General features: G+C 30.5%; 1 protein-coding gene across 1 annotated transcript; it reads right to left on the minus strand.

Moving 5' to 3' along the window:
* Positions 1-6485: 6485 nt before the first annotated feature.
* Positions 6486-13465, minus strand: LOC109789102 (fatty-acid-binding protein 1). The gene is made up of 4 exons (XM_020347974.3): positions 13083-13465; positions 12585-12834; positions 7060-7151; positions 6486-6789 (listed from the first exon to the last, which is right to left on the minus strand). The coding sequence occupies exons 1-4, from the start codon at positions 13267-13269 to the stop codon at positions 6650-6652; spliced, it is 669 nt and encodes a 222-aa protein (XP_020203563.1). The 5' UTR covers positions 13270-13465; the 3' UTR covers positions 6486-6649.
* Positions 13466-16193: the final 2728 nt, after the last annotated feature.

The following is a 16193-nucleotide window of genomic DNA, read 5'->3' on the forward strand; positions in this document are numbered from 1 at the left end:
TCGATAATTATGCTCAACTACCACTTTTGTATTTAACTTATTGTAAAGTAAGAGTAATTTCGGAGTGACAAATCAATCCATTTATCTATCATCCATTTGATTTTTCTACAAATAAATTCATCTAATCCATCTATTACAATAAAAATAAAATTAAATGAACATCGTAAGATTTTAAAAGACTTTTTTTTTAGTAAAAAATTTCATTAGTATTCAATCAATATTTTATGTCACTTAAAAATAATCCAGTGACATTCAATCTGGATTTTCAAGATTTTTTAAAGAGTTCATTAAAATCCATTGGTATTCATTTGAGATTTTTTACAACTTAAAAATAATCCATTGATATTAAAAAATATAAGGATTTTAAAGGATTATTGTGTGAGAAGGATTTTGAAAGACTTTCTAGTGCTATCTATAAATACTAAATTCATAAAACAATCTCATCCAAATCTATCGAAATTTGAAGGATTGTTTGAAGTGGCTTTTCAAGTGCTTCAAGAAATTTCAAGTGAGTTTTTCATTTTTTTTCCTATGCTTCTGTCTTCCCCATTTTTTCTGTGCTAATAATATTGCACTATTGCTCATTACTCATATATAATATTGTAGTATTGCTCCCATTCCATTTCCCTATTTTGTGAAACTCCGATATGTAAATGATAGTGTCATTGACTTGCTCTATTTTAATATTTGTTCTTTTTAATTGACTTGCTCTATTTTAATGTTTGTTCTTTTTAATTGACTTGCTCTATTTTATTCTATTTAATTGAATTTGTTCCTTTATATAACACAAGAAAAATGCTTGAAATTTCAACTTTTAAGTAATTTTTTTATAACACACGTCAAGAAAAGGAAAAGGTGAAAGATGAAATTGATATCATGATCTCTACAATATATATATATATATATATATATATATATATATATATATAAGATAAATTTAAGTTAGGATTGCTATGAGTAGAATGAGATGAAAATGGATCTTAGTTGGAGGAAGAACCCTCTCAGCATAAAAACTGCGATCTCTCTCTTTCCCTTGAGTTTGTTACTCTTATCCCTCCTCCTTTTATGACTCAACAATTATTTTACTTTTTTACAATGAATTTTTCTTTTTATTTTTATATTGAGAAATTAGGATTTTTTATATTTTTAAAAAGAAAATTAACATAAGACATTGCAGTATCTAATTTTTTAGGATTTAGGGTTTATGCCTTCATTAGCTTATTTTTAAAAAAGGAAGTATTGTTAAAATATTTGTTAGAATAATTTACATTTATAAATATCGTTAAAAAATTATCATATAATATATAACTAAAATAATATATAACTAAAATAATATATATATATATATATATATATATATATATATATATCCAAATACTTTCGTTTATATAAAAAAATTTATATCTAAATATTTTTTCAGTATCAAATATATTAATTTTTTTATATAAAAAAATTATTTTATGTTTCTATATTTCCATTTTTACATGGTTTTTATAATGGCTGAGGTATTTGATCCATTTGGATAGCCAAGATATTTTCGATCTTGTATGATTGAGGTGCTTCTAAAATTAATAATATAATTTTATTGATTTTGTCTCTTATCCATAATTATTTATATAACTAGTTTTCAACATATATTATTTTACTAATTCAAATGGGAGATTCACAAGAAAATAATAAAGGAAAAGGAAAAAGAGAGAAAACTATGTAGCTTAGACCAAGGAGGATTCTGATGAATTGTTACAATTGATAGTGGATGCTATAAAAAGTGGACTGCATGATGCTAATGGGTCAATTAGCAAACTAAATGTAGAATCCATTAAAATCTTACAAAATTCCACAGAATCTATTAAAATCTTGATTTAAAAATCTTACAGAATCCATTAAAATCTTAATTTTAAGTCTTGTAGAATCCTGCAAAATCTTAAAAGTCATGAAAATTCTGCAAAGTCTTTTAAAATCCGCAAGATTTTTTTTAACTAAAAAAATCCTTTAAAATCTTAATCCAATACACCCCCTAAGTGTTTGAACGACGTAATAACTATACGAGAGAATAATAAGTTAAAGCATAATCATACAGGTGACATAAATACCTATTTAGAGAAACAAGTAAGGGAGTGAAAGTCATTATTCTACGTGGGAATTATTTTACGCAACAAATGACATCACACGTGATTTACTTGGTCTAAATGTGATTAAGTCAACTAAATTGTGTTTAAGTCATTCCAGGAATGACTAAAACAACCTAAGTGTGACTCAATTAGCATAAATATGACCAAGTTAACTTCTATATGAGTAGGTTGACTACAATATTTTACGTTGTGAGTCAAAATGATATGTTTCTTATTCTCTTTTTCTTGTGTTTGCTTTTATTGCATGATGTTGCAAGCGATTTATATCATATGTTGAGGATGTTGACAATGGTGCCCAATTATTGTGATTGGATTTATACTCTAATAGGATATGACATTAATGTTTAATTAGGATATACTTTTCTTTTGTGATGTTTTAGAATAGTTGTTATTTTCATTATACTATTTTTACTTGGATTTACTTTGGCTTAACTAGGAAATACTTTTCTTTATGTTGAATACATTGAATTTTTTCATTTATGATAGACTTTTAATTTCGTTTTGTTTATTCCATGTATTATGATATCTAAGAAAGAGAACATGTAATTTTTGTATATATACATCGAGATCAATCTTTTTACTATCAAACTTTTATTAAATATAATCATTAGAAATAAAGCAACTATTTCTAAATTGATAGAACACTAACTGTCAATCAAATCTAATTCGACTTTTATTCCACTTTCGTGTTTCCAATTTCACACCATTAATTAATTTATGATGTCCTACTTTCTACTCTCTTGAAAATTTGATAAAGCCTAGTTACTTGTTTTAATTAATTTTGTTGCAAATTTAAATAGCATTTGAAATCGATATGTGTACGAGTTATTATTACAATATAAGTTGGTTTACTTTTATATTATATTACTAATATTGTGGGTGATAGCAAAGATTATAATAATATTTATTTTAAAAAAATTATTATTTGATTATGTTAAATCGTCTAATTTAATTATGAAATAAAATGATTCTTTAGTGAATATTAAAACACTTATTTGTATGTGTTTCAATATGAATTAGTTAGTATAATAAATTAGTAAAATTAATTTATTAATAAAGATATCATTTTTTAAAAATCCAACACACACAAAATGGATATCATATCAATCTAACATAGAATATTTAATGCTCAAAGTTAGAATTTGACTATGGACAACTTATTTAAGAAATATAAACTTTTGTTACTTGTACTAATTAATATTGGTCGATGAATATCTTCTTAATTAATCATTATTCAACAATAATTGATTCATATCCAATATTGATTCAACTTGCTAGTCCTTTAAGACATTAAAAGTCTAAAATTAAAATATAATAAATAAGTTGTTAATTAAGTTACTCTCATGTCATAAAACACTATTACATATTTTTCTTCATGATTTTTTATTGACATTTTAAAAGTAATGTTAACTGATAAATTTTTAATTGAGTTAATTCAATTCACATGTATATATGCATCATTTGTCTCTTTATGTAATAATTATTAATCTTTATTCAATAAAAGTCATCATATTAATTTGTCTAGATTATTCATATCATATTTACCATAAACTTATGATTGATCGTAAGGGTAACATCTCAAAAAAATTTAAATAAAATAAATTGAATTTTCTTTAATAAAAAATAATATTATAAGTTTGATTAATTAGTTATTAAATTGAGTTTATAAAGTAAAAAAAAAAGTTACTAATTAAATAAAATAAAATAAAAAAGGTGAGAGAAAGAAAAAGAGTTTGAGTAGGAATCTCCTGAAGACTTTTTGAAACAACCAGGAGTTTAAGTTTCCTTTACGCACTTTTTTGAAATCCTCCTAAAAGCACTTGTAGAAAAACAAATAGAAGAGACCATTCAAGCGAGTGCAAAGTAGCATCTAGGGCTACATGGAATGCATAATATTGCAGAATCATTACTAAAGGTAAGGGGAGTGTGAACATGTATAAAGGATAAAATTAATGAGATAATCTTGGAACCTTTTAGGTTTCTATTCAGATTTCTGGTAAAAAGAAATATCTAAAACCTGTGATCCACTTCCCACAATAGTCCTTTAAGAGCCCTCCAAAAACCTGTTACACCCGAGGTACCAAGGGATGAGCCATCAATGTTAACTTTAACATCATTGAAAGGAGGGGGATCCATGGAACAAAACGAACAGGTCTGCAAACAGTAAGCTTGAGAAGAACATGAGTGATGATATTGTGGAGAGTTCGAATTCGGTTAATCATGTAGCAATATGTTCACAGAGTACCGTCAAAGGAATTGACATTCCTTGAAAGCCAAAGAAACCATCAAGTCATGAAAAACCAGACATAAAATGTTGGTATGTAACTTAAATTTAAGTCTAACTCAATTTTATAAAATTAGTTTGTAAAAAAAAATTTATTCTTCGCTTATATATTATTTAATTATCTTATCTTTAATTAATAATGGACTTGAATTTTTTTCGATAGAACATTTTCCTTGGATATTCACTCGAAGACATTTTGCATGTTTCTTTAGAGTCCAAATCTGCTCGTAAGGGTGACGAAAAAATTGAAATAGATGAAATAATTTACATCCTATATGATGAGCCAGTGAAACAAGAATTCTGAGATACTTACTAGAGGGGGAAAAAGATGGTGCTGACTAAGGATTCATAACGAATAGGAAACTGGTTACATCTTGTGTAGTAAATATGATTGACATTTGAGTATGATGTTAATCTTGATTATTTTTTGGGATGAAGTCTTCACTTCTTCTTTATCTAAATGACCAACAACAAGATCATGGTTACCAAAACGTTGGACAGATATGATTATGTGTTTATTGGGGTATACAATTAATCCCTTTGGCCTTTGCACGAGATTTTCTTTGAATCTTCGCCGCAAAATGAAAAAACATCCATACGCGACATAAAGTCAGAGATAGTTTGGTAAATATGATCAGAGCACTAATATAACATCTAACCAAATAATAAATAGTTTCTTATTAGGTAAAGATGACGAGTCAACTATTTAATCTACATTATTGAATTAAGTAATTAATTACTAGAATCGTAAATGAATAGTACAATTCTTATGTAAATCTGTCGAGTCACATAAGATCTTCCAAATAAATTGCGTTAATAAATTAAATAATTAACTTAAAAAATAAAAACTAATTATCGATTATCATAAGATCTTCCAAATAAATTGTCCTAAAATCCTCACCAATTTATTATCTAAATGGCAAAAAAACAGGATCATAGTTACCATAATGGACGGACATGATTATGAGTTTATTGGGTAACATGGTTAATCCCTTTGCACAGTATTTTTTTTTTTTTTGAATCTTCGTAGCAAAATGAAAAATGTCGGTACGCGATATGCAGTCATAGTTTCATACAGACTGTAGTAAGTATAAGCAGGATCACAATTGAGAAAATAATCTATTTTGATTTTTTTTTCTATGTACATGTGTTGCTATGTTTTAATCAAAACTGCAAATAGAAAAACCAGTTTCTATTTTGATGTATTTTACTAGATAAATAAAAAAAAAATACGTTATATAGTTGGAATTGTAATAGAAAAAAAAAAAAAAAAAAAGAGCATTTCAATGTCACTATGACATTTTGTTGCTTAATTTGTGCAATGTTACTAGTTGGATGACCACGTTTGAAAGTTTCACTGAACACACTTCCCTATATAATTTGACTAATTACTATATATTAAGCTTCGATGATGACTTGATGAAGATAGAGACCTCTTGTAAATTAGTTGTGAGAAATGAGTAAAAACCTAGTAGATAAACTTAGTTATCAATAAATAAAAATATATAAAAAGATTACTACAGTTTAAGATCCAGTTGTGTGCATAGAACTTTTAAGTGACTAGGCATGAGTCTAACTCCTCGTTAATTAAAACGAGCTATAAGAGATTGCACCTATTATGTGTGTTATAGAACTTCTTTTTATTGAAATTTATAATTAAGAGTATTAATATAATATCTAATCGAATAATAAATAGTTTCTCGTTAAATACATATGACAAGTCAGCTATTTAAACTATATGATTGAATAAATCATGGAATCCTACTGCATGAGTAAGATTCTTAATATATATGTAACAAGATCTTCCATATAAATTTTCTAAATAAAATAGTTAACTTAAAAGCTGGAAGATTAGTTTTAATTAGGGACGAGATAACTCCATGTGAGGATCGAATTTCAATCTTCATTTTCATAAACTAAACAAATTTTGGTCATGCTAACTCACTTAGAAATATATAATTGTTGAAATATAAACTTGATTTTAGGTGTTATTGGTCTAAATAAATTTCTCTATGATAGGTGAGATTAGAAGTTTATGAAATTGATTCAAATTAACATGTTTGACTTTTCAATATAATTTGTATAAGAAATTAAATAGGACAGAATTAATAGGTACTACTCTAAAAATATATCAGAGTAAGATAGTTATTAGAAATATAACTAAATACATATTGCAATCTTGAAATTCAAGGATATAGAATCAATGTCTTATTTAAGATTCTTAGTTAAACATTCAACATCTAAGGTATGTAGCCACATTGTTCTCAATTTCTTCTTTGGCTGGTTCATCAAATACTTCCTCCCCAACATATAAATCTAGAATTGATTTACATAGGAGTTTGCTCTGGATGCTTCCTACTTCCTGTCCATCAACTACAAGAAACAAGATAAATTGCATAATTTTTAGTCAGTTTGGACTACGGTATAATGTATAAGGGGACACTCCTTAAGTTAGACTCAATTCTAAATGAAAAAAATAGAAAGAAGAAATATATTCATGAATTCTCAAGTAAGTCTTCTAAGTCATTAAGACTTGATTTTTTTCTTACACAAGCACAATTGATGCAGGAAAAATATTTTGAAATTAATTATAATTCTAAAACTTCATATGAAAATGCGCAGACATGGAGAAAGATGACTCACTCAATGTGTGAAGAACATGACCCTTTTCTCTTAAGAGATGAATCACAGATCCACAAGGTATTTTGTATTCATCTCTAAACTGTGAAGTGAACCTACATCACCTCATGTAAGTGAAATAAAATTATAATGTGGAACAGAAAATTCTTATAAACTGGGATGGAAAAAATTACATACTATAAACAAATACTTAGAATAAAATTTTCTATTGATTATCAACGCTAATATAACAACAACTACGATAAAATATTCTTTTAAGTTTATCCTCATTCCTTCTTCTGTCTTTGTATGCCAAAAATGTCATTTCATTCCAATAAAATTTCTTTTTTCCTTCAAAATTTGGAGTGATTAGAGCTAAAAGAAGAAAAAAGCTTCAAATAAACAAGAGTTCTGAAGTCTAACATTGCAATGTATGTTAGGTCCAGAGTAGGCTTAATAGTTACTCACAGCTAAAATAAGAGATGAGTAAAAAAGAGACAAGGGAGAAAATAACCACAGTAAAAATATTATTTACTGAAAGGGAGGAAATTACAGCACTTCTCTCTCTATAACTTACTCCTTTGAATTAGGAGACTACTACTACCGAGAACAGATCTCAAGGTGTATAAGAGAGGAAGAGAGAAGAGAAGAAGATTTGGGATGAAAATTATGGTTTTCAGCTTCCCTATTTATAGGAAAGTCCCAATGGCATTTTCGTAATTTCTCCTAAACTTTTAATATTATTTTATTATGTGGGACCCCGCTTTTTAATTAAAAAAACCACCGAAAGTTTTTCCTTTCGGTGCAGCTGTACCCAACATTTCTCCCACTTGAAGATTATGATTAAGTTAATCATATCTTCACACCATTGATACTTCATGTTGCTTATGTCTTCAATAGGCCAAATAAGGATCGACACCATGTAAACTTGTCAGTGTTGACAGGCTTTGTCATTACGTCTGCTATGTTGTCTTTTGTATGGATCTTCTGCATATCCACTTTTCCTTCTTCTACTACTTCACGAACAAAATGATATTGAACTCCTATGTGCTTTGTCCTGGAATGAAAGGCTGGATTCCTTGCAATGTGCAAGGCACTCTGACTGTCACAATACACAGTAATTTTCTCCTGCTTGTGCCCGAGTTCTTCCAGTAACCTTTGAATCCAGATTGCTTCCTTGCATGCTTGCGTAGCTGCCATGTATTCAGCTTCTGTAGTAGATAGAGCTACAACAGTCTGTAACTTAGACAACCAGCTCACTGCTCCTCCAGCAAGTGTAAACACATAACCAGTAGTAGATTTTCTTTTATCCAGATCTCCTGCAAAATCTGAATCAACATACCCCTTGACAGTAAATTTCGATCCTTCAAAACATAATGCAACATCTGAGGTTCCTTTGATATATCTAAGGATCCTCTTTACAATACTCCAATGCTCTCTACCAGGATCTGCCATAAACCTACTGACCGCTCCCACTGCTTGTGCAATGTCTGGTCTCGTACAAATCATGGCATACATAAGGCTTCCCACCGCTGATGCATACGGCACTCGAGACATTTCCATCCTCTCTGCTTCATTGCTAGGACTCATACTTGAGGATAATTTGTAATTGACAGGAAGTGGGGTAGAAATTGGCTTACAGTCTTGCATGTTGAAGCGCCGCAAGACTTTCAATAAATAATTCCTCTGAGAAAGCCAAATCTTCCTATCCTTTTTATCTCGGTGAATTTGCATCCCTAAAATCTTGTTTGCTGGTCCCAAGTCCTTCATATCAAACTCCCTAGCCAATTGTGCCTTCAATTCTTGGATCTGATCTTTGTTGGGGCCTACCACCAACATGTCATCCACATACAACAGCAAGATGATGAAATCATTGTCACCAAACCTATTGTAGTACGTACAATGGTCTGAACTCAGTCTGTTGTAACCAAGGCTAATAATGAAGGAATCAAATCTCTTATACCAACACCTTGGCGCCTGCTTTAAACCGTACAGAGATTTGGTCAACCTACAAACCAAGTTTTCTTTTCCTTGTTCTTTAAAGCCTTCTGGTTGGAGCATATATATTTCTTCTTGGAGTTCCCCATGAAGAAAAGCAGTCTTTACATCAAGTTGCTCAAGATGTAAATTAAATGCAGCACACATAGCCAGAACAACTCTGATTGTGGTTAATCGGACAACTGGCGAGAATATCTCGTTAAAATCAATGCCCGCTTTCTGAGCATATCCCTTAACCACCAATCTTGCACGATATCTCTCCACTTGATCATTGCCATCACGTTTGATCTTATAGACCCATTTGCAACCAATGACTTTTCGACCTTTTGGAAGATCAACAAGTTCCCATGTTTTATTTCTATGTAAGGCCTCTATTTCTTCATGCATTGCTGCCATCCACTGAGAAACATCAGAACTCCTCAACGCCTCTTGAAAGGTTGATGGTTCTCCTTCTTCAGTTAAGAGACAGTACGCATCATGACTTGCCATAACATAGTCTGAATGCCAAGATGGTTTCTTCGTCTGACGTGTTGTTCGTCGAACATCTCCATCATTGTCCTCATTTGGTTCTTGTTCATCGTGCTCTTGTTCTGCTTCAGAGGTGTCATCTTCTTTAGATTTTCCTCCTATCTCCACTATACTGGTGTCTTTGATAGTGCTGTCATTTTCCTGCTCCTTTTGCAGTTCAGTTTCTGCAAACACTACATCCCTGCTAACAACAACCTTACGGGCAGTGGGATCCCACAAGCGATACCCCTTAACATTGTCAGCATAACCCAAGAATATACATTTCCTGGATTTTGGGTCCAGCTTTGTTCTTTCTTGGGAGTTGTACATCACGTACACAGGACATCCAAACACATGTAATGAAGAATAATTTGATGGTTTTCCACTCCACATCTCCATTGGTGTCTTCAAACCAATTGCTGTTGATGGTGAGCGATTGATCAAATAACAAGCAGTTTTGACTGCTTCTGCCCAGAAAGACTTGGCTAATCCTGCAGTTCTCAACATAGCTCTTGTCCTTTCTAGAAGAGTTCGATTCATCCGCTCTGCTACCCCATTCTGCTGAGGTGTATGAGCAACTGTAAATTGCCTCTTGATACCCTCTTGCTTGCAGAATGCCAGAAAATCACCATCTATATATTCTCCTCCATTGTCTGTCCTTAAGCACTTAATCCTTTTTCCAGTATCAAGTTCTACTTGTGCTTTAAATTCCTTGAATACTGGGAACACATCTGACTTCTTCTTGATTGGGTACACCCACAATCTCCGGGAATAATCATCAATAAATGATACAAAATATTTTGCTCCTCCCATGGAAATTTCTGGTGATTCCCAGACATCAGAATGGATCAAGTCAAGTATGTGTTTGCTCCTTGTAGTTACTTTGGCAAATTGTAATCTATGTTGTTTGCTTGTCACACAGTGCTCACAAAATGGTAAGGTTACCATTTTAAGCCCTGACAAGAGATTACGTTCCGCAAGAATTTTCAGGCCTCGCTCTGACATATGTCCTAGTCTACGATGCCACATCATCGTTGCCTCTTCTTGACTTATTGCTGCAACTGATGCATCTGCTTCTTGCAACGTTTCTCCCAAAAGCAAGTATAGATTTGATGTGATCTTCTCAGCTTTCATCACCACCAAATTGCCTTTAACTACCTTCAAGATTCCACTTTCAACGTGGATCTTGCACTTGAGATCATCTAGTTGCCCAATGGACAATAGATTCTTTTTCAAGCCCTTCACATGTCGTACCCCTTGAATTGTACGAACAGTACCATCATACATTTTTAATTTGATAGTACCAACTCCAGCAATTTCCAAAGCATGATCATTTCCCATAAATACGGATCCTCCTGAGATTGATTCATAAGTGCAAAACCAATCTCTATTTGGAGTCATGTGCCAGGTTGCACCTGAATCCAATATCCAACATTCATGGAGTTGTTTTTCGCCTCTGGAACTTATTGCTTCACTGTACAAGATTTCTCCATCTTCTTGGGTACTAGCAACACAACCTTGAGAGGTTGACGCTTCAGAATTCTTCCCTCCTCCACTCTTCTTGTGCCAACAATCTTTCTTCATGTGCCCTCTCATGCCACAATTATAGCATTTGAGGTTCTTCCTTCCTCGAGATTTTGATCTACCATGATTTTGACTCCCACTGGAGCCACGTTCCATTGATCTTCCTCTCATCATCGTCAAAGCTTCTGCTTGCTTTGAACTTTCCAGTCTGTCTTCCTTATTCTTTCGCCTGGACTCTTCTTCAAGAATAGCTCCGGCAACATCCTCAAAGGATAGACGACCAACAACATTATTGTTTGTTATGTTGATGATGAGTTGATCATATGAATCTGGTAAACTCTGAAGTAGAAGCTCCGCACGTTCATTTTCCACTATGTTGAAATCAGCTGTTGAAAGCTGAGCAAATAGCGTATTCAGATTGTTGATGTGGTCCGTCACTGCTGTGGACTCACTCATTCGAAGAGTGTAGAGTTTCCTCTTTAAGAATATTCTGGTGTGAAGTGACTTGACCTCGTATAATTTTACGAGCGTGTCCCAAATCTCCTTTGCAGTTGTCTTCTCTGCTATGCTCGACAAAACTGAATCAGCCATTGCTAAGTGCAAATTGGCAACAGCATTGTCATCCATTTCTCTCCACTTTTCATCAGTAATATCTGATGGCCTGCCTTCAATTGCTTTAAGACAGTTGTCTTTTCTCAAAATTGCTCTTATCTTCAATTTCCACAGGGAAAAATTGTTCCCGTTGAACTTCTCTATCTCAAACTTTGCTGCCATAATTTCTTCTATTAAACCGACTTAAGTAACTTCCACTAGAATAGTACCGCCTACTGGAACAATGATAAAATCCAGTAACAAGAATAATTCTTTTCTGATGTGACTGATCAGACAATACTGCAGCCACAGAGCATACTAAGAATTTTCTCCGATACTATACCAATGTACACCACAGCGGAATAATAAACAACCTAGTGGCTCTGATACCACTGTTAGGTCCAGAGTAGGCTTAATAGTTACTCACAGCTAAAATAAGAGATGAGTAAAAAAGAGACAAGGGAGAAAATAACCACAGTAAAAATATTATTTACTGAAAGGGAGGAAATTACAGCACTTCTCTCTCTATAACTTACTCCTTTGAATTAGGAGACTACTACTACCGAGAACAGATCTCAAGGTGTATAAGAGAGGAAGAGAGAAGAGAAGAAGATTTGGGATGAAAATTATGGTTTTCAGCTTCCCTATTTATAGGAAAGTCCCAATGGCATTTTCGTAATTTCTCCTAAACTTTTAATATTATTTTATTATGTGGGACCCGCTTTTTAATTAAAAAACCACCGAAAGTTTTTCCTTTCGGTGCAGCTGTACCCAACAATGTACATATATACATTATATAAGAAACATTTTTGCGGACTCATTCCCAAATATGAAATTCCCCCACATGTTCAACACAAGTAAATATAATGATGCAATAACTAAGTCTTTAACATAAGAAAATGAGATTGTAAGTTGAAGGAAGTATTCACCTTTGAAGCAATTCTTTATTGTCCGATCCCCCAAACTTCTGCAGCCTGCTTCCCACAGACTCTTCAAATACATTTCGCACCTTAGGAATGCTCAATCCACCATGGATAATTTGAAGTCTAATGGCCATAAATATATCACTTTCCATAAGGTCATCAATGAACTCCTTTTTACCCTGCAATTTGGACGCAGAAAACTTCCTATATTTCCAAGAAAGATATTGCTTTATGTCCTCATCAGCAGCATAAACACCTGCACAAAATAATGACAAAAATTACTATCACTATTTGGTATATATTTCAAACTAGCAATTCTCTTTTTCTTATGAAAGTCATGGCAAATTAGCACATCAATTAATTACATAAAAAAATAGGTTACAATAAAACCAAACAGACACTTATACTTCATCTAATAAAAAGAAATCAACCTAGATTTTTCTTAATTGAGTTATCTCCTGTAGGTAAAACCAAAGCTACGAAAAAACAATTTATTTTTCATACCAAATGCATAAACATCAAAGCTGATGAATGGAATAAGGCTTTTTTTGCGCAAGCCAACTCCACAGAGTTTGAGAGAAGGGCCTAAGATAGAAGGGAAGGAAACTCCGCTCCGTTTCTCAAGCACGTAAACACCATTGTCCTCCAAATTGAGAGACAAAGATGAGTGAGATGAGATGGAAGAACTCATAATGAGAGATTCTACTCCGAAATTCCTATTCAATTAGAAGAAATAGTGATGAAAATAAGGTTAAGGCATTGCATATTTAAGATCTAGTTGCCTTTGCACATAAGTTTTTTCAGTCGGTGGGGATAGCTGTAACGTCAAACCTTCACGTATTGTTGGGAAATGATGATGTTGGGAAGAGAGAAATGTGTCAAAAGTGAATGAAGATTTTGGTTGTTTGTGAAACAAGAAAAATAAATGAAGCGAGAAAAAATAGGTGGACCCACCACAGAATAACTTTTGAAATATTTCAGAGAAAAGAAAAAGAGAAAAAAATTATGGTCAGCCCATTATATAGATAAATAATATATATATATATATATAAAAGATGAGAAATATGTTTATTTTGAAAATAAATATATTTAAATTAATTTTATTTAATAATTTATATTTTATATTAAATTTGTTGAATTTAAAATTGTTAATATATAGATGAAATTTATAAATTTTAAAAAAAATTTTAAAAAAAATTAATCTTTTATTTTATTAATTTAAATGAATGAATAATTATAAAATTATTTTATATATTGATTAAATTAAGAAAATAAAATACTAAATTATTTTTAAATTTTTTAAAAATTTACAAATTTAATTTATATATAAAAAAATTTAAATTTAATGATTAAATAATTTAAATTTAATTTAGAATATAAATTATTAAATATAATAAATCAAAATAAATTTATTCTTGAAATAAATAAATTTCTCTTATTATATATATATAACGATAAATAAAAAAGTATTAACTCTTTTCTTTATATTTATTTTCTTATCTCACTCAAAATATGTTATTAATCTATATTAATAATAATATATTATTAAATAATAAAAGTGATTTTCTTATTCGGTGTCCACTGTTTTTCTTTCTTATTTTTTTTTTTATAATTATACATAACTCTTAATAATCAAAAGTGATAAAATTGTTATTCTCTTCTTTTTTTTTTAACAAAAGTACTTTTTCCCATTAGTTATATAAATATGTAGATAAGGATAAATATTCTTACAACATATCTTTACTTTCTTTTTCTTATACTTTTTTCCTTATTTTCCTTAATTCAAACACTTTAAAAATTTAGTTTTTATTTCTTTTTATTCTACTTTTTTCTATTAGAATTTTCAAAATCCAAACAAACAAGTATAAAAGATTAGAAACAAAGCAAGTGTATAGTTGAAATAGTCACTCCCATTTTAGTAGATCAAGAAAACTATGAATGAAAAATATTGGAGCTTGAAATCTATAATGTGACTAAACACTACTCCTTATAAGAAAATCTAGGACTATACTGAAATTAATATCCACCCGTAGCTATAATTTGTTTGCTTATGAAGAGGACTGGTGTGATGCCAAAATTGAAAGCCTTTCATCATTTTTTAAATTACTCTTACTTTACAATAAGTTAAATACGGAAGTGATACTTGAGCATATTTGTAGATAAATTTATAGTATAAATAATATTTATATTAATTAAATTAAATAAGAAAGAGGTGAGAGAAAGAAGAAGAATTTGAGTTGAACCTTGAAATCGACCTGAAGACTTTTAAAAATAAACAAGGATTAAGTTTTTATTATGCTGAAATTCTAAGAATACCTATAGAGAAGAACCTATAGAAGGTTATTGAAGGAATTGCAGAGTAATGACTAGGATTACAGAGAGTGCATACATATACCATAAGTTCAGATACATGCTCATAGATTTTTAAAATAAAGTAAACAACGCAATATGTAAAAAGTAAATGAATATGGTATCACTTATAATTGTCATGTATCACTTATAATAATCAAAGTACAATAAGACAAAATTAAAAGAACACAACCTTCAAGTCATGGAATTATGGATTAACAACTTTTAGATGTCTATAAAAGTAACTTGAATTTCCAATGTAAGTAACATAACAAATCTATAATCATCATTAGTATCTTGATATTCTCCTAGGGAATGGTCAATAGCAACAAGCAAAATGGAAAATGACTAATGCATTGTTTGCTACAAGAACTTGCCCACGCATATCATAAACTTTTCCTACACACATATTTTCATATAGTCAAAACCTATTGTCACTTGAATCAATTAACAGTGTGCAATCAATATATATACAGAGGATGGTTATAATTACGCCGATGTAATTTTTATTAAGTATTACACTGTTCAATAACTTTATATTAAATGTGAATTTTGTAAATCTAACTGTTAGATTGAAAGTTCATATATCTTAAATTATATATACAAACTTTTATATTAATCTAAGATGATATGATACTTTATTTTTATAAAATAAAATTGACGTAATATATTCATTTCAAAATACACTAAAATATGAACACATTGATTACCTTCAAGTTGTTGTTCAATTTTAACAAAATTTGATATACATGTATAAAGTGATACGAACTTTCAATCTAATGGTTGGATTTACAAAATTCACAATTAATATAAAGTTATTGAATGATGTAATACTTAGTAAAAGTTACACCGGTGTAATTAATTATAACCTCCCTCATATATATATATATATATATATGAACTTTCAAATTCCTAAATGCATAACTTATTACCTTCCCTTTCTACATAAACATTCCTCTTAAACCCGTCTTAGAAGCATCACGATATACTAAAAAAAAATTATTAGGGTCAAGTAGCACTAGGATAGGTGTACTAGCCAACCTAATCTTAAACTCCTAGAAACTCTCCTCACACTTAAAGTCCCACACAAAAGGTTGGTTCTTCTTAGTTAATTTATTCAAAGGCAAAACTAACCTAGAAAAATTCTCCAAAACCTCTTATAATACCTAGTTGGTCCTAGAAAACTCTAAATCTCAAAGACAGACTTGGGTGTCTTCCACTCTAATATGGAAACTATCCTTCCCTTAGATACTACACAACCCAAAA

Source organism: Cajanus cajan, chromosome 1, assembly GCF_000230855.2.
Source record: "Cajanus cajan strain Asha chromosome 1, NIPB_CcT2T_4, whole genome shotgun sequence".
Lineage (NCBI taxonomy): Eukaryota > Viridiplantae > Streptophyta > Magnoliopsida > Fabales > Fabaceae > Cajanus > Cajanus cajan.